Source organism: Aythya marila (assembly GCF_965140915.1).
Source record: "Aythya marila genome assembly, chromosome: W".
NCBI lineage: Eukaryota > Metazoa > Chordata > Aves > Anseriformes > Anatidae > Aythya > Aythya marila.
The window spans coordinates 12,904,983-12,925,303 of record NC_139081.1 but is presented as its reverse complement, the minus strand read 5'-3'; the positions used below and the strand labels follow the sequence as shown (position 1 = coordinate 12,925,303).

At 45.8% G+C, this 20,321-nt stretch overlaps 1 protein-coding gene across 1 annotated transcript in view; it reads right to left on the bottom strand.

The window, feature by feature from the left end:
* LOC309889446 (SET-binding protein-like) overlaps window positions 1-20,321 on the bottom strand; it is a gene marked incomplete at both ends in the record, with an annotated part of 396,027 nt that overhangs the window by 331,153 nt on the left and 44,553 nt on the right. The window contains one exon of the mRNA XM_082782296.1: window positions 14,103-14,186. Coding sequence (XP_082638422.1) covers window positions 14,103-14,186 — 84 coding nt within the window. The remainder of the gene's footprint in view (window positions 1-14,102; window positions 14,187-20,321) is intronic.

The following is a 20,321-nucleotide window of genomic DNA, read 5'->3' as shown; positions in this document are numbered from 1 at the left end:
AGATACCAAAGAGCTAGACAGACAAAGGATGTTCTTTCCCTGCTCTCTTCTAAAGGCTTTTGTCCTGGATTTAAGAAGTAAGGTGACTTTGGGGGGCGTGGGGGTTGGGAAGATGATTAGTTTCAATACAATATTTCAATCATTGTCCTTTTGCTGAAATTCTGATGACAGCCACTCATAGCAGTGCCTTACCTTACTGAAAAGAACTTGTAGTGCTAGGAAAGCCAGAATAAACATGAATTAAATTACTGTCATATATCTGACAGAGCAGATCTCTGGTGTCGCGATCAGTAAGGATGGATATACGTATCTGAACTTCTCACCACTTTGCGTCCAACATGAACCTGACCACACACCTCAACAGTGAACTGTTTCTTCAAAGAATCCAGAAATCCTCAAAAAGGTGTCTGTTTTGTGGACTGTTTGGGATGAGCTTTGTCCCAGAGCTGAAACCTGCTGCAGCCACTAGTTTAGACATTAAAATCTTATCCTTGGTAATAGACCACAAGGATCTGGCCTCCACATGCTTTAGATTGCACTGGGATCTACCCAAATTTAAAACTAAAAACAACAAAAATCAGAGCAGGCAAAATATATATATATATAAATATATATATTAAAAAAGAACAAACAAACAAACAAAAAAGAAAGAGATTATTTCATCCCCAGCACTAAATTCCACCTTTGGAAGGAGGTAAACTCTCAGGAGGCTTTGAAGGAAAGGAAAGGAAAGGAAAGGAAAGGAAAGGAAAGGAAAGGAAAGGAAAGGAAAGGAAAGGAAAGGAAAGGAAAGGAAAGGAAAGGAAAGGAAAGGAAAGGAAAGGAAAGGAAAGGAAAGGAAAGGAAAGGAAAGGAAAGGAAAGGAAAGGAAAGGAAAGGAAAGGAAAGGAAAGGAAAGGAAAGGAGGACGCTCAGATGAGGCAAAGAAGCCCAAGGGAAGCTGCCTATTTCATTTCTGGAGTGTGGGCTGGGTGCAGCTATTTTTGATTTTGAACCGAGTTCCTCTGCCCCCTGCCAGCAGTCCTGAGCCCTGTGCTGTTGCAGTGAGAGCAGAGGCCCAACCATCCCTTAACAGACATTACTTCTTAATACAGAACAGCACTTGGGCAAGGGATGAGGTTACTGTCAGAGGGGTCACGATTAATAATGATTAATCTGATCCTTGCCAACATGAACTGGATCCACTCACTAAATAATTACTTTGCAGCATGGATACTGTTTCCAGAGGACACATGAATTTGTCATATTAAAACCAAAAACACACACACAGAACGACAAGGAGGACCAAAGCTTTCAGTAATACTTGAACTCACACAAGCCACCAGAAAAGTTAAGCAAAAAAGAAAAATAAAATCAAAGGATAAGAGCAGTTAAACACTGATGAGCTGCCTAATATTTGGGAGAAGCAGGGAAAAATAAATAAAAGTAAACCCCACAAAGGCAAAGCTGCATGTGTTGAGAATATGGAGCTCTTTGCTACTTCTGGTTCTCAGCCTTGTGTGTACCCTTAATACAAACACTATTTGTCATCCCACACAGTTTTCCCCTGTTCTTAAATGATGTTTTGCTTTCCTTAGAAAGTACAGAAGTGACACAGACAAAATCATTCCCCAGGAACCATTTTTCCTTCTTTATGTTAATATACTGTTTCGCACAAGAAAAACCAAGTCCAGGATTGCCATTCTTATGCAACAACGCACCTCAAATAATAAGCAACAGTATAATAATTTACGGGGAGGCATAAATTACTGGGAAACTAATAATCACTCTGAAGAGCATATATGAACCTTACAATTACAGTAGGATGTCTGTGGTGCAGAGATTTGGTTCTGGGCCTTGGAGCACAGATGAATTTCACTCCCACAAAACACACAGACTACTGGAAGTGGTGCCAATGGCAGCCAAGGACACTGGGGTTTTGCTGCCAAGAGGTAGCCTTATTTTGGGACTTCTCTCAGTCATCCCATTCCACCAACCCAATGCTTCATCAAGACCATCCATGGCACAGAAGGAAAATAGAGGATGGGAATCCAGTGCTTTAGTGTGCTCAGCTGTATTCCTTTGGAAGTTACCAAAGGTTTTGTGGTATTTATATTACGCTGCTTAGCTTTTCATCTCTGCTTGTAGGGTTTCATTTGGGAGGCCATGCAACTTAGTGTGGGAGTGTGGCCATGGGGGTCAAGCCCCATGGTTGGTTGTTGCAGGAAGAATGGCCAAAAGCACGACAGACACCAGTATGGTCAGATCATGCTCTCCCTTTATTACCCAAATAGCCTGACTTTTATAGTGAACTTAACAGGGGTGGATAGTGTCTCACACAAGATTATTGGTCAAAAGCACTCAGACAAACAACTACAAGAAAACAACCCCACCTGCAAGAAAACAACCCCCTTGTGATTAGCAGTCACGTAGATCCCGTCCTTGAAGCTAGCTGCTGGCAACAATATTTCTCTAAATTCCTCAATTGGGTGATGTGGGAACACTGTCATGGGAACTTCTCATAGTCGTCCTGGTAGCTTGGTTTGCTCAGCTGCAGCAAGCCAGGGGATCTTTGCTGTTTCAAAAATCCCTCAACAGTTGGTGATAACATTGGACTCTTAACAATGAGGCCATCAGGAACGTAAAGAGTTTAGAGGGAACAAAGAATAGTGATTCAGGAGACACCTTGTTATCTCAGATTGCTTGTTCTCCATCCTTGTTCTCCATCTGTTAAGACATGGAACTTGCTGGGTGTTTGCTATTGCCGGGCAAAGTTGTTGACCAATGAATAGTTAGTTAGTACTGCTGCGGGGTGAATGGTATAAGAAGGGAGCCTGTCCTCAATAAGGAAGATGAAGTTATGCCCTCAATAAGAGTTAGGGATGAAGTTATGCCCTCAATAAGAGAGAGTTGAATTTATGTCATCAATAAAGTAGTAGCAGTTACTGACCCTAAAAGAACCCTGGTGTCTATGTCGTCATTACACCACAACTCAGACCACTGGTCCCTCTCCTGCCCTGGTGAAAATCCAACTTTAGAGCTGAGCTCCTTATGACTATTGGGAAATCCCAGCCCTACGTGAGCCTGTTTGGGCTTCTACCCTCCACGATGACAAGGTTGGGATTTACTCATTGGTGACTGGCACCCTGGAAACCACCATACAGATAGGTGCTTCTGGATGTCAGGCCCAGGGATGCAGACCATAAGTCAAGGAGTTTAAGGTGTCTTCCCTTCCAGAGGCACATTGGAGAAATAGCAGTAAATGAAATCATCAGCAACAGAGCTCTCCAAAACTTCAGCCAGAATGTAGGTGGCTAGTCCCAATCCTTTATATAGCTCATGGTATAAAAACCACACACCTGTTTATGTTTACATTCAAGAAAATGAAAATAAAGTTTAATTTTCACAGAAAGTTGCAATGGCATTAAGAGAAAACACAAAGCAAGACCAAAAAAAAAAAAGTAATAAAGAAAAGAAAAAGATCCCAAATGTGGGAAAGGAATTCGCAGGTGGCTTCGCACTGTTTCACACATCCCTGAATTAGAGATAATGAGGAAACAAGCAGTAGAAACAAAAACCTGAGCAAGGTTGAGATAAAGTAACTGGGCTACAATGTTAAAGATGAACTTTGGGCAGTGGCCAATTGCTGTTTCCTGTGAGAGCCACAGATCTCAGCAGTGAAAACAATAAACTCAATAAATCCCAGCAGCTGAAAAAAGTTTTCAAAGAATATGGTGCTGTAGGGGTTTCATTCCATGTTGGAATTTCATCAGTATCTAGGAATCTCCTACCTGGCTGTGTCAAGTGGTGTGGATATGACTGCAGTTCTCTTCAAACTTGGTTTCAGGGAATCATCGCTACAATCTAAAAGGGCTGCTGGTACAGGTACATTTCTGTTGGCATATGCTATTCACAAATTGTTTGCTCCAGTACAATCAGCATTACTATAGTTTCTGTGCCATTTATTGTCCAATACTGCTGGAAGATTGGTTTCTCTAAACCTCCTACTCCAAATCCATGATAACTTCTTATGTTTTTTACTCGCCCAACATGAGGCTCAAGGAATTTGAGATAAGGATGATAGTTGAGAGAAGTAACGGGCAAAACATGGACTGGATTTTTTTTTATGAATGTAATAGTTGTGAAGAATTTAAGAAAGCAGCAATTGTGAAGAATATATTTCATGTTAGTGTGGTAAAGGAACGAGTGGTGTGTGTGTAAATTGTCCACCTCGTCGGTGTTGTGATGATGTTATGTTTACTTTGGTGTGAGGAATTCTTTTTCTTTTTGAATGTAAGTGAAGTTTGTGAAGATTATGATGACTGTAAAGTAGGAGTATGTTGTGATCATTCTTAAATATGCTTTTCACAGAGGCAAGGGGGGGGATGTAGCAGGTTTACGTGGCAAGGTTTTGGTAGCAGGGGGCCATAGGAGTGGCTTCTGTGAAAAGAATCTAGAAGCTGCCCCAAGAAAGAAAAAACAAAAAAACAAACAAACAAACAAAAAAAAACGCTGCGCTTCATAGCAACTGGGAGAGTGAGAGGAGTGAGGAACAGCCTTGCAGGCACCGAGGTCAGTGAAGAAGGAGGGGGAGAGGTGATCCAGGTGCTGGAGCAGAGGTCCCCTGCGGCCTTACGCAACAGGTTTGAGGCCCTAGAGATTGAGAGGCCGGTGTGTGAGGAAGAGGTAGCAAATGTTCCCAGGAGGATGCCTGGGGCGAGGAGGTCAACTCCGCGCCTCAGGACTGCCTCCACCAAGAAAGACAGGAGGGTTATTGTTGTTGGTGACTCGATTCTTAGGGGAACAGAGGGCCCTATTTGTCGGCCTGACCCTACCCGTAGGGAAGTCTGCTGTCTCCCTGGGGCCAGGGTCAGGGACGTTGCCAGGAAGCTTCCTAACCTGGTACGCCCCTCTCACTATTACCCCCTTTTGATAGTCCAGGCGGGCAGTGAAAACATCGAAGAGAGAAGCCTCAAGGCTATCAAAAGGGACTTTAGGGGACTGGGTCGGTTAGTGGATGGAGCGGGAGTGCAGGTGGTGTTTTCGTCCATCCCTACGGTGGCAGGGAGGGGTTCAGAGAGGACACGGAAAGCCCACCTGTTAAACACGTGGCTCCGGGACTGGTGCCAACGCAGAAATCTTGGGTTTTTTGATCATGGGGCACTTTACTCAGCACCTGGCCTGATGGCCGCAGACGGGTCCCTATCTCTAAGGGGAAAAAGGATCCTGGGCCAGGAGCTGGCAGGGCTCATTGAGAGGGCTTTAAACTAGGTAAGATGGGGGATGGGGCTGAAACAAGGCTTGTTGGGGCTGTGCTAGGGGGAACAATGGCAAGGCCGGAGGATAAGGCAATGGCCCAGCTGAAATGCATCTACACCAATGCACGCAGCATGGGTAACAAACAGGAGGAGCTGGAAGCCATCGTGCGGCAGGCAGGCTACGACTTGGTTGCCATCACAGAGACGTGGTGGGACCAGTCTCATGACTGGAGTGCTGCAATGCCTGGCTATAAGCTCTATAGAAGGGACAGGCAGCATAGAAGGGGTGGTGGTGTGGCTCTCTATATTAGAGAGTCTTTCGAGGTTGTAGAACTCGAGGCTGGGAATGACAAGGTTGAGTCCCTTTGGGTTAGGATTGGCAGGGACAACAAGGCTAGTGTCCTGGTCGGGGTCTGCTATAGACCGCCGAACCAGGATGAGGAGACGGATGAGGAATTCTACAGGCAGCTGACAGAGGTTGCAAAATCGTCAGCTCTTGTACTCGTGGTGGACTTCAACTTCCCTGACATATCCTGGAAGCACAACACAGCCCAGAGAAAGCAGTCTAGGAGGTTTCTGGAGAGCGTGGAAGATAGCTTCCTGACGCAGCTGGTTAGTGAACCTACCAGGGGTGGTGCCCCGCTAGACCTTCTCTTCACAAACAGAGAAGGACTGGTGGAGGACGTGATTGTCGGGAGCTGTCTTGGGCAGAGTGACCACGCAATGGTGGAGTTCACTATTCTTGGCGAGGCCAGGAAGGGGACCAGTAAAAACACTGTATTGGACTTTCGGAGGGCTGACTTTGAGCTGCTCAGGACACTGGTTGGTGGAGTCTCTTGGGAGGCGGTTCTGAAGGGCAGAGGAGTCCAGGAAGGCTGGGCGCTCTTCAAGAGGGAAGTCTTAATGGCGCAGGAACGGTCTGTCCCCACGTGCCCAAAGACGAGTTGGCGGGGAAGAAGACCGGCCTGGCTCAACAGAGAATTGTGGCTTGATCTTAGGAGGAAAAAGAGGGTTTATAAGCTTTGGAAAAGTGGGCAGGCCACTAAGGAGGACTTTAAAGAAGTAGCGAGGCTGTGCAGGGACAAAATTAGGAAGGCCAAAGCTCATCTGGAGCTCAATCTGGCTACTGCCGTTAAAGATAACAAAAAACGTTTCTATAAATACATCAACACAAAAAGGAGGACTAAGGAGAATCTCCATCCTTTACTGGATGCGGGGGGAAACCTTGTTACAAAAGATGAGGAAAAGGCGGAGGTGCTCAATGCCTTCTTTGCCTCAGTCTTTAGCGGCAATACCGGTTGTTCTCTGGATACTCAGTACCCTGAGCTGGTGGAAGGGGATGGGGAGCAGGATGTGGCCCTCATTATCCATGAAGAACTGGTTGGTGACCTGCTACGGCACTTGGATGTGCACAAGTCGATGGGGCCGGATGGGATCCACCCAAGGGTACTGAGGGAACTGGCAGAGGAGCTGGCCAAGCCACTATCCATCATTTATCAGCAGTCCTGGCTATCGGGGGAGGTCCCAATCGACTGGCGGCTAGCAAACGTGACGCCCATCTACAAGAAGGGCCGGAGGGCAGACCCGGGAAACTACAGGCCTGTCAGTTTGACCTCAGTGCCAGGAAAGCTCATGGAGCAGATCCTCCTGAGAGTCATCATGCAGCACTTGCAGGGGAAGCAGGCGATCAGGCCCAGTCAGCATGGCTTTATGAAAGGCAGGTCATGCCTGACGAACCTGATCTCCTTCTATGACAAAGTGACGCGCTGGGTGGACGAGGGAAAGGCTGTGGATGTGGTCTACCTTGACTTCAGCAAGGCTTTTGACACCGTCTCCCACAGCATTCTCCTCAAGAAACTGGCTGCTCTTGGATTGGACTGGCGCACGCTTCGTTGGGTTAGAAACTGGCTGGATAGCCGGGCCCAAAGAGTCGTGGTGAATGGAGCCAAGTCCAGTTGGAGGCCAGTCACTAGTGGCGTCCCCCAGGGCTCGGTGCTGGGGCCGGTCCTCTTTAATATCTTCATCGATGATCTGGACGAGGGCATCGAGTGCACCCTCAGTAAGTTTGCAGATGACACCAAGTTAGGTGCGTGTGTCGATCTGCTTGAGGGTAGGAAAGCTCTGCAGGAGGATCTGGATAGGCTGCACCGATGGGCTGAGGTCAACTGCATGAAGTTTAACAAGGCCAAGTGCCGGGTCCTGCACCTGGGGCGCAATAACCCCAAGCAGAGCTACAGGCTGGGAGAGGAATGGTTGGAGAGCTGCCAGGCAGAGAAGGACCTGGGAGTGATGGTGGATAGTCGTCTGAATATGAGCCAGCAGTGTGCTCAGGTGGCCAAGAAGGCCAACGGCATCCTGGCTTGTATCAGGAACAGTGTGACCAGCAGGGCTAGGGAGGTGATCGTCCCCCTGTACTCAGCTCTGGTGAGGCTGCACCTCGAGTACTGTGTTCAGTTTTGGGCCCCTCGCTACAAGAAGGACATGGAGGTGCTTGAGCGGGTGCAGAGAAGGGCGACGAAGCTGGTGAGGGGCCTGGAGAACAAGTCCTACGAGGAGCGGCTGAGGGAGCTGGGCTTGTTCAGCCTGGAGAAGAGGAGGCTCAGGGGCGACCTTATCGCTCTCTATGGGTACCTCAAGGGAGGCTGTAGCGAGGTGGGGGTTGGCCTGTTCTCCTACATGCCTGGTGACAGGACGAGGGGGAATGGGCTTAAGTTGAGCCAGGGGAGTTTTAGGTTAGATGTTAGGAAGAACTTCTTCACTGAAAGGGTTGTGAGGCACTGGAACAGGCTGCCCAGGGAAGTGGTGGAGTCACCATCCCTGGAAGTCTTTAAAAGACGTTTAGATGTAGAGCTTAGGGAAATGGTTTAGTGGGGACTGTTAGCGTTAGGTCAGAGGTTGGACTCAATGATCTTGAGTTCTCTTCCAACCTAGAAAATTCTGTGATTCTGTGATTCTGTGGTGAGGACCATGGTGAAGCAGGCTGTCCCCCTGCAGCCCATGGAGTACCACTGTAGAGTAGAGTTCCGCACTGCAGCCCCGCTGCCACGGTTATCACTGTGGACACCCTCTCAGCAAGAACCAGAAGGAGTGCCGGAGTGGATGTCTCCACAGTAACAGATGCCATGTTATGGGGTACTCACATTCATAAAATTCCATTGAACGTCAAAGGACCAATTGGGAATGACTATAGTGTATTCCTAGGATGATCAAGTACAACTTTGACCAGATTATTTGTTTTGTCAGGGATAATTGATGCCGATTAAAATGGACAAATCCAAGCTATGGCTTGGACACGGCCTCCACCACTGTCAATACCAAAGGGAACTAGAATTGCTCAATTGATTCTTTTCCGAGCAGTAGTCTGCAGGACTTTGTTCAAGAACAACTCCAACAAGGACATATTGTTCCAACAAACAGCCTATGGAATTCACCAGTGTTTCTTATCAAGAAGAAGAGTGGGAAATGGAGATTACTGCATGATTTTCAACGAATCAATGCAGTGGTCAAGGACATGGGCTCCTTGCAGCCAGAAAACAAAAAAAAGGAAAAAAGAAAAAAAGAGAGAGAGAAAAGAGAGGAAGAAAAAAAAAAAAAGAAAGGAGGAAAGAAAGAAAAACCTAGTACCTTTGAATATTGTATCAGACTCGCAGCATGCTGTGGGTGTCGCTCAGCGCATTGAGAGGGCACATTTGAGACATATCCCAAAGGAAAACTTGTTTCTTAAATTTAAGGAGCTGTTATTTTTGGTAGAGCAGTGAGCGCACCCATATTTTATTATTCACATGCAGAGCCACACCATGTTACCTGGTATTTCTGCAGAGGGTAACGCACGCACTGACCAGCTAACTAATATGACCCTGACCGCCCTGGTGCCTAAGATGCTGGAGCAAGCACAGTTATCCCATGCCTTTTTCAATCAATCCGCCAAAGTCTTGGCAAAAAAAAACACTATATCAATCACTGACGCCAAATTGATTTCCAAACATGTCCTGACTGTCAACAACATGTTTCGACCCTGTCTTTAACAGTAAACCCTAGAGGTCTACTGTCCCTACAGTTACGGCAGACCAATGTAATGCATATTCCAGAATTTGGTTGCTTAAAATATGTTCACATGTCGGTAGATACTTTCACTCATGCTATTTGGGTGACAGCTGCAGCGGGTGAAACTAGTCACCATGTCCAGGCTCACTGCCATGTCACTTTCGCAGCGCTAGGCATCCCAAAGGAAATAAAAACCGACAATGGCCCCGCCTATGGTAGTCACTCTCTTCAAACCTTTTTTTCAAACTTGGAGTATCCGACACATCACAGGCATTCCTCATTCCCCCACAGGGTCAAGCCACTCTTGAGCACACACATTGCACCTTGAAAACACTGCTAAATAAACAAAAAGGGGGAGACACCCAGGAAACACCACAGAACAGGTTGGGAAAGGCACTTCACCTATCATTAACCTTTCCTCACAAAGAGGTACCGCCCATAATAAAACATTACAAAAGTATGAATTCCATGCTGTCACGGGTGCCACAATCAGAGCAAGCCTTAATTATGGTAAAAAATTTAAATACAGGTCTTTGGGAGGGACCCCATCCTCTAATAACTTGGGGTCAAGGGTATGCTTGTGTCTCCACAGGTCACGGACCAAGATGGGTACCAGCAAGGGGGGTAAGGCCATGGTTGGCCTCCCCCTCACAATCTCAGCTGTCACCGGTTATTGTCAGCCCCGGGTCTCCATCCAACCACGCTGCAACATCTGGGTCACCCTTGCCAACATGACAGGACAAGAATCGATGTGCCTGTCCCTGGCCAGTGCTAACGACCTGTTCGCAAAATGTCTGGTGGGGAACCCAGCAGATAACAAAAACTGTACTGTCTACTTGCTGCAAGCGCCCCTAGAACCACAGGAATTACATATCCTGGGATGTGTAACAGCAACAGCATGTGTAAGGTTTAATTGCTCGGGCAAACACCAAATCATGAAACAAATGGTCAACACCACACTTGCTCCTTATTGCAATGCATCTCTTTGGTGTAATTACACAAAACTATAATAGCATCATTCTTTGTGCCAGGAGCCACTCTGCTCGACTATGGAGCGGATACCCCTAGGTGCACCCAGAGCATTTTCCTTGGAGGGGTCTCCACTCTCAGCCACTCACCACGGGAGTAGACAAGGACCTCCTGAAGACATGGAAAAATTATTTTAAGTGATATTTTCTTGTGGTATGAATGAGAAGTGCAAGAGGCCTCTTTGCGTGATTGTGCTGTGCAAGTGAGATGCAGCATTGCTGCAAAGCAACGTCCCTAGCACTTAGTGGCTTCTTGACTGATGTAGATTCTAGTAGGCATGCTACTTTACAATTGTAATTTTGCTTGTGATTTTCACCCTGTTGCTTATTGTACTTTGCTTATTGCAATGTCTGCGGTGCTTGATAAAAAAATCTATAGAAAGCATTTGGTTGGTTGAAAATAAAAAAGGGGGAATTGTGGGAAAGGAATTCGCAGGTGGCTTCGCGCTGTTTCACACATCCCTGAATTAGAGATAATGAGGAAACAAGCGGTAGAAACAAAAACTTGATCAAGGTTGAAATAAAGTAACTTGGCTACAGTGTTAAAGATGAGCTTTGGGCAGTGGCTGGCTTGAGGCGTGTGTCTGAGGGTCTCTAACCAATTGTATGACAGATTCGGGCGCGTGGACAGTGTGTGGGGCTATGGGGAAAATATATGTAGTAGTGAACAAAGGCAATAAAGGTCTCCTGTTCAAGAGCCATCAGGAGTCCGTGTCTTGCATCCCTTCACCCAACAATTATGAAGGTAAATCTTTAAAATCTGAGACTGTGGGCAGGGAGGGAAAGACCTCAGCAAACAAAACTAAATCCAGTGCAGTGTTTTTCCACTTCACAAAGTGAAACAATCTGTTCCTAAAATAAGGCCTCCTTGGTTTTCTGGCAATTAGTGCCCTGAAAGATTAGCCTACAATCCTTGGCAAACGTTTGCCTTTTCCAACCAATGTCACCATAGAAATCTGTGTTTACCTACAAGGCCCAGGGGATAATTTATAAGCTGAGCTGAGGTCCTGCATTCACAGACAAATGTTCCACGCTGCCACCCACCCTCCTGTACAAACTTCCTCCCCATCCACCCACCTCCTGTCCCCTGAAGTCCTGGCAGCATCCTGCCAGAGGCATGATGGATGCACTTCGCAGCCTCTGCATTAAGCATTTGCCCAATAGTTTATGCTGATGTAGGAAAAAAAAAAAATTTACTGAGGTGGACAACACATCATTAAGCATCTGAAGTTAGATTTCAGAAATTAACCAAATGCAAAGATTACTGTCCCACATTATGAGACTGAGATTATTTCTCCCTTCAAAAATCTATTGCATGCTCTATAATTAAATTATTGTGGTCAATGAGATTTAGGTCCTACGCTCAGGATTTGTTAGAGATTATGTTTTGTAAACCTCTCCTACAATCGAGATGTTCCCTTCTCATTTTTTCACCTCCACTGGAAGAGGTTTGAAACTACTCTAGCCCTGTTGTAAATCGAGTGATTCAGCCAGTGTACATCAGAACACAAGAGTAAAATTGGTGAAAGTGTTTCATTTCTAAATTAATTTTCTCCTTATGCATTAGAACTTCAACATGAGAATATTAAGCTTGTATTTGTGAGAGTGGGAAGCTATGCTTTTAAAATTCATATGAATCCTTGTCTCAATGGTGAACTGATAGTATGGTGCATGACAATGAATTCATTATTTAAAAATACTACTAAAAAAAAGACTCAGTCTTCCAAAGCATTTATAAGTGTGTCCAGCATTCCTTACAACACAGCCTACCGCAGGATAGACAGATCAATTCTCAGATCTTCTTAGGTATTAACAAAACGAGGCTCAGGAACACCATTATTAATTAGGGTTGAAGAACATGCATGTTGAAAAATGAAACATTTTCCCTCATAAGAACTCAGCCTTTTTCCCATTGACAAATTATCTGGAGCTCCTGGAGCTTTGTGGATACTGAATTTGCTTCAGGTCTATACCTCGTCACAGTTGTTCACAAGCTGCACCAGAGAACCCACCACCAGTTACCTGTTATTTGAGATCAGCTGCTTCCCTCTACCACACTGAATATTGGATGACACAGTATTTATGAAATACTTCTGCTCAAACCACTTTTTGTTTCATCTTTGGAACAAATGATCTCTGGATTCAAACCTCTCTTTAGTTACAAAGCCAGAAGGCAATAGCCACCAGAAACTTTGACTGGGACAAAACTCAGCTGGTCTGAAGACGTGCAAACCAGTCAGAAGAGCCCATCAGCTGGCTGTCATCCAGAGCGCAGCCCACCTCACTTCCAATGGCTGGTCCCTGCAAGTTGCCCCACTGACATCAATTAGACCAATTTTAGAATAAGGGGCCAAGCAATGAATAATGGAACCTAGCCATCAGTTTTCAGTTTGTGAACAAGTTTTTACATGTCTATCATGAGTAACCTCAATAAGAAATGTTCTTTTGATGGTGTCACTTTGGAACAAAAGCATGCAACAAATGGCATGTTTCTCTAGCGCGTTCTCTGTAACAATCACACGTCCAGGCAGCTACACTTTGAGACCAAAGGTTGCGTGCATTTAGCCAGCAAGGAAGTGCAACAATGTTTAAGAAAGGCATTGCCCGGAGTGTATCATTATAAAGAAATAGAATTCATGAATAAACAAACCAGATGGAAATAAGCCAGATGAATAAACATGAATAAATAAACCAGATGGAAATTTCATCCCTAGAGTTCTTTAAAAGACATTTAGATGTAGAGCTTAATGATATGGTTTAATGGAGGACTGGTTAGTGTTAGGTCAGAGGTTGGACTAGGTGATCTTGAAGGTCTCTTCCAACCTAGACAATTCTGTGATTCTGTGAAGTCAAGCTAGGGCATTCACAGCTCCTAGTGCAATGAAACCCTGATCTTGCTCAAAAGTTTTTTTCTTACAAATAACAAATGCAAAAACATTAACATTGTATCATTGTCAACTGTGAAACGTGTTCATCTGATTCGTGTCAATATGGAACAATGCTAGGGCCGCATGGTATGATGAATGTGACCTTCTGTCTTACATACCCTTGTATAACCACAAGTCTAAGAAAAACAGAGTGGTTAATGTATATAGTTCTTGTATCTTGCAAAGGAATGTTTTAGCAATTTGTGTCAATAGAGAGCTTGAAGGGAAATGTAGGCTTTTCCTTGAAGTCTCTGATATCTGGGGGGGTTCAGAATAACTGCTAACTATTATGACTATTGCATGGGACACTATGCAAGTCTCTGATATCTGGCCAGGAGATTAAGGAGAAGGGGAAAGCTGAAGAACGACTAAAAGACAAAGCTTGCAGAGGATGCTGCACAAGTCTCTGACATACAGCCAAGTTGGACAAAGGAGAAGGACAAGAGGGAGGAAGACTATGAGCCTTCAGCACGAGAGACCCCCAGAGGGACCACCAGAGACTGATATGCATGCTCCAGTAGGAGGGTTTGGATTCCAGAAACTAATTATAATAACCCTGTTTTTTTTTAGAAGTAGTAGTGAATATGTATTAGCCTAGGAGCATAAAAATCAGCTGCTTGATGTAACTGGTGTGCGTCTTGGTGGAGCAGAGACTCCCGGCGCACTCAGCGCTGTTTGCTTACCTCTATTCCTTTAATAAATTGTAAACTTTGATTATAGTCCTATTTTGAAGACTGAGCCATTTATAACACAACCATGCCAGAGTCCATTTGCATACAAAAACCCCAATATGCAATAGTACAGTTCAAATCAAATATTAACATATTCTTTTATTTCTCTACTAGTTAAAGTACAGATTGACTGACCTGATCCGAATCTTTCACTTGAGCATTTTTCCCTTTTCTGCAACCACAACTCATGAGCAGTTTCACATCTCTGATGTCTTTTCCCTACAAGAGAGAAGGCAAGAAAAATATCACCACAATCTGAACAACCGAAGAACAAGATGTTTTATGATGAGAAGCATGGCAAGAAAGGGCATTAGGAAAACCTGTGGACTCATCCTGCACTGCTGGTAGATGCCCTTTCATGAGACAGTAGCTCCCAAGCTGCTAAGGAGACTTCTCCAATCACTGCATCAGGAAAGTCACACAGGGGCAGAAGGAAACCAAGGTGTGTAGAAGAACACAATGGGAATATGCACAAACCAGGCTGAAAAGGAAAAGGTTATTTTAGCCCAATGTTATGTATGTTATCATAAACATACACGAACAGGAACAAATCAATCATGTTCAGGGAGCACAACTGCCAAACTGGAATGGCTTGAGGCAAAGCTCATATACCAGCATTCATGTTCCTCAGATAGTGCTAATTTGCTTCTAGTGTAGCTAGCTTTGGCAAAATGAAGACCTACAGGTATAACTTACCCACATTTGGGCAACTGGTCCATATAACCACCAGCAAATACTTGCCAGGAATTCAACAACCCACCCGCAATATTTCCATCTGCATCCACAACATCCATACTGCGCTTTGTCCAGGGGAGATCTCCAGAGAAACAGAGTCCCCTCAGCCTCCCTTTGCCTACAGCCAGCAGTTTGGGAAATAAGCTGAGTCCAGCCAACTCCTTTTCACTGCCAACCCATCAGGTTGATTGAGCACAGTCTGAGCAGCGGGGTCCTCACGATACCCTGGTTCTTTTCTAGCAATCATTTGGATCACTTCAGATCTTCACCAAAGTTTTTTTGGGGCTTATCAGGACCTCATAAAACTTGATAAGTCCCCATGGCAGAAAGGGGCTGAGATTCTAGGTTTGGACACAATGCTGCTTGAGCTCAAACAATAACACAGACAACTGAGTCCCCATAAACCCATCATATTTACACACTTTCTCACAGACATGCACCAAGACATCACCTTCCCCCCCCCCCCCCCCAACTTTTGCTGTCTGCAGCTGAAAAATAAACACTCTCAGCATCTGCTGGGCAACAGAGGGAGAGTCACAAGATTTCATCAGGATTACTTTATATGGAAAAGAAGACCACAACATTAAAGTGGTTAATGAGTTTAGCCAAGTGGAAGCGCTCTGCCCTAAATGATGAGGAAGGGAAAGGGCATGATTAGAAGAAATTGCAGCCATTGCTCAACACCAGGGCACAGCAGAGAGCTGACCCTCAGTGGCAAGAATTACAAACAGGCAGATAAACTTCAGGACACCTTGGGAGGGCCAGGTGTGGTGGGGTCTCTCACTCAGTGACCTCAGTATCCCATAAGCTCCAGGAAGACCAGATGATATGCAAAAGTTACCCTTCCTCCTCTTCCCCAAAAATACACTGAAAAATACGACGCAGAAAAGGCTGTGCCTACTCCTTCGGTGATTCAGTATTAAGCATCTTAAATTCTAAAAGTGTTCTCAAGAAAGAAACAAACTAAAATTTAAAGCAATTGTATTAAATCATTACATTAGAAATGGGAAGCCAAGGTACAGGGAGAGACTCTTTTGTCCAAGCAAAGGAGCCTTTTTAGACACCTGGAGTATCTGAGACAAGTTAGAGACAACAGGACCTAAGGGAGACCCAACACTTTTCCTGAAAGACAGCTGATAGATGGGCAGGATACCTCAGGGTGCCTACAGCAAAGCACATACCTGTGTTTAGGCACTGGATCCATACATCACTAGCTGTTGGTCACCTTGTCCCAGTACCCACTGCAAAGTCACTACACAGGAAAAGATTCTCTAGCCCTTTTTATAACATAACCCAAAGAAAAAGTCCCATTTTTAGACCCTTCTCTGGCTCCTGGGATACACACCCAACCAGCCTAATTTCATGGCAAACCAATGTTTTCCTGTAAGGTTGGAAGTATCACCAGCTTTATTTAACAGAGAGAAATCACAAGATGCTGATCACAATCACTTAGACAATCAAGACCTTAGGGGGAATATTAACCCAAAAATTGACAGTGCGTTTGGATTTTTTTTCTTGACAATACAAGAATTCAGGGGCTTTTCCAGTCCCTAAAAAAGCAATCAAAAAACATCTCACTGGCTGAATAATCCCATCTCCTTCCCCATCTGCAGATGCACCTCTCTTAATGGGCATCGCCTGAGTTAGCTACTACCTCCACCTTTTTAGGAAAACCTTTTATGAACAGATGCTTAATTTGGGGATAGGTGCCTAACATTAGGCAACTAAGTTGAAAGGCAACAACAACAAAAAAAAAGTGTATGGACATTTGCAGCCAGTCACAACTCCATTTAAGAGCAGATAGAGGCCTTGTCATTCAGGGGTTTCCTCGCATACACCAGGCAGTTCAGTGGGGATAGGGAAAGGGGCTTCTGTTTGGATGCTTCTGTCTGGAACCAGATTAGAAGAAAGCATGCTTTCCGCAGCACATGCCTTGTGTTACATTAAACATGCATATGCAACTTCAGCTTTTATTCAGCAATCTGAAACAGAGCCCTCCAGGGTGCTAAGGGTCAGCGAGTTTTTGTTTATTTGTGTGTTATTTTAAAGTTTCTAGTGTACAAGGAGTTTGTTAGGAGGGCTATCCTGCTGTGGTTGTTGCCTCCTAACATATCCCTCCCTGCTCCGTCCAGCAGCACAGCCCTGTGCTCCTGATGCTTGCAGGGGAGGGAGAAGAGCTTCATCTCACCAGGTGCTACAGACATTTGCTTTTAATTTATGGAGCACCATTCCCACGTTCCATGGCCTTTTAATAACAGGACTGGGGAGGAGCACAATGATCTCGAAAGCTCACAGATGCATTGTTACTCCGTGTTCCTCTGCTGCTTGCTCTTAATGCGATGCTGTGGCTTAGAAGCAGGTAGGCACAATGATTTCTAGAGGAGGAGTTCGCTTTGGCTTCTGCTGGCTCCCACTTTTTAATCAGACATCCCCTTCTCAAGGCAAGGAGCAAGAAGACTGATGGAATGGAATGACATGGGGTTGGGGTTTCTCCGTCTCTACAGCTTTGCAATGCCCTTAGAACATCCCCCAGATGAAAACAGGATGTACAGCAAGGGTCACTGAGACTTGGGCCCTGGAAACCTGTGGAAGGACAAAGCTTCCAACGTGGGCTTTCTTTTAATCTTCCTGCTGCAGCAGCCTTGTTCTTCTCAGAGAAGCACTTCTCTGAGAGCTCTTGGTGGAGATGAGCTCAGCAGCACTTCACAGCCTCTGTGCTGTTCTTCTTCTCCTGCCTTGCACCACCAACAGAGCTTTCCCACGATACCCACATGCCCACAGCAATTGTCATCCCTGAGCGGGCATGACAAGTATGTAAGGGAGGTGACACCATCCTTCTGACTCCTTCGCCATCCATTCAAATATCCCAGCATTTTCAGACCAGGAGAGAGCTTTTTTTAGCAGAACTTCTTCCATGCTCAGGATCGGTGCATCCCGAGGAATAGGAAATCGGGGAAGGGGGGCAGGAAACCCGCATGGATGAGCAAGGAGCTCATCGATAAGATCAAAAGGAAGAGGATGGTCTATGAAATGTGGAAAAAGGGCCTGTCCTCTTGGGAGGAGTATAGAAGGGTTGTCAGGGCCTGCAGGGACGCGACGAGGAAGGCTAAAGCCCACCTAGAGATGAGGCTTGCAAAAGAGATAAAGGATAATAAGAAGGTTTTTTTCAAGTATGTAAACAGCAAGAGGAAGACTAGGGATAATGTGGGTCCCTTGCTGAATGAGGGGGGTGTCCTGGTCACGGGAGATGCTGAGAAGGCAGAGATACTGAATGCTTTCTTTGCTTCAGTCTTTGCTTCAAGGACACTCCCCCAGGACTCCTCGACCCTGGCAATAGGACAAAGGGTTTGGGAAATGGAGGGCTCCCCCCTGGTGGACGTGGGAGTGGTTCGGGAGCGTCTGAGTGCACTCAACGCACACAAATCCATGGGTCCCGATGGGATGCATCCGCGTGTGCTAAAGGAGCTGGCAGATGTGATCACTGAACCGCTCTCTATCATCTTTGAAAGGTTCTGGAGAACGGGTGAGGTGCCTGAAGACTGGAGGACAGACAATGTCACTCCGGTCTTCAAGAAGGGCAGGAAGGAGGATCTGGGAAACTACAGGCCAGTCAGTCTCACCTCTGTCCCTGGAAAGGCATTGCAGCAGCTTGTTCTGGATGCCGTCTCCAAGCAATTGGAACAGAAGTTTATGAGGAATAGTCAGCATGGATTCACTGAGGGGAAGTCGTGAGTGACCGACCTCGTTGCCTTCTGTGATGGCATCACCAGCTGGGTAGATGGGGGGAGAGCAGTGGATGTCATCTACCTTGACTTTAGCAAGGCTTTTGATACTGTCTCCCAGGACATCCTACTAGCAAAGCTGAGAAAGTGTGGGATAGAGGAGTGGATGGCAAGGTGGGTTGAGAACTGGCTGACTGGCCGAGCTCAGAGGGTGGTGATCGGCGGAGCAGAGTCCGGCTGGAGGCTTGTGACTAGCGGTGTTCCCCAGGGGGCGGTGCTGGGTCCGGTCTTGTTCAACATCTTCATCGACGACCTTGATGACGGAATAGTGTCTGCCTTCAGCAAGTACACCGATGACACAAAGCTGGGAGGCGTCTCTGACACGCCAGAAGGCTATGCTACCATTCAGTGAGACCTGGACCGGCTGGAGAGATGGGCAGTAAGAAACCAAATGAGGTTTAATAAGGTGTCGTGGTTTAACCCGGCCGGAAGCTAAACACCACGCAGCCGTTCGCTCACCCTCCCCCCTCCCTCTCTGGGACGGGGGAGAGAAATGGAAAGTGAAGCCCGTGAGTTGAGATAAAGACAGTTTAATAAGACAGGAAAATAATAATAACAAAATAATAATAACAATAATAATAATAATGATACAATGGTGATAATAGGAAAGTAATAATAATATGTACAAACAAGTGATGCACAATGCAATTGCTCACCACCCGCTGACCGATGCCCAGCCTAACCCCGAGCAGTCTGGCCCCCTCCCCCCGGCTAGCCACCCCTATATATTGTTTAGCATGACGTCAGATGGTATGGAATACCCCTTTGGCTAGTTTGGGTCACCTGTCCTGGGTCTGTCCCCTCCCAGCTCTTCCTGCACCCCCAGCCTGCCCGTTGGCAGGACAGAGCAAAAGGCTGAGGTGTCCTTGGCTTGGTATAAGCACTGCTCTGCAACAATTAAAACATCGGGGTGTTATCAGCACTCTTCTCATCCTAAGCCAAAACACAGCATTCCACCAGCTACTAGGAAGAAAATTAATTCTGTTCTAACTGAAACCAGGACATCTATCCACCCCTTATTCCATACCATTTATGTCATGCTCAGGTTACACTCTTTCACATACATTCTAATTAGTCACCTATAGTAGTCATAGTAGTGATAACATACAGTATTATATAGTAATTAACATGGTACAATTCAGTTCATGGGCTATTCTCACCCAGTATTAAATCTCCTTGAGGTACACACCGGACCTCTCCGTTCTTTTGCATCACCCACCAAGTGTATCCAGGTCCCTGAGCGAAAACAATTCCACGAATAGGTTTGCCTTTTCCTGAGGCAGGAGTAGCCCAGACTGTTTTACCCAGCATATTTCTTGCGTGCACTACAGGAACTTTATCCCCTTCTATAGTATGTAACAGGTTTGATTAGGCAGGTCCAGCTCAGTTGGCAGATCCCCTAGTATTGACTAACCAGGTAGCCTTTGCCAAATGCGTATCCCAGTTTTTGAATGTCCCAGCGCCCATTGCTTTCAGTGTAGTCTTTAACAGTCCATTATATCGTTCAACTTTCCCAGAGGCTGGTGCATGATAGGGGACGTGATACACCCACTCAATACCATGTTCTTTGGCCCAAGTGTCTATAAGGTTGTTTCGGAAATGAGTCCCATTGTCTGACTCTATTCTTTCTGGGGTACCATGTCGCCATAGGACTTGCTTTTCAAGGCCCAGGATAGTGTTCCGGGCGGTGGCATGGAGCACAGGATATGTTTCCAGCCATCCGGTGGTTGCTTCCTCCATTGTAAGTACGTGGCGCTTGCCATTGCGAGTTTGAGGGAGTGTGATGTAATCAATCTGCCAGGCCTCTCCATATTTATATTTCAGCCATTGTCCTCCA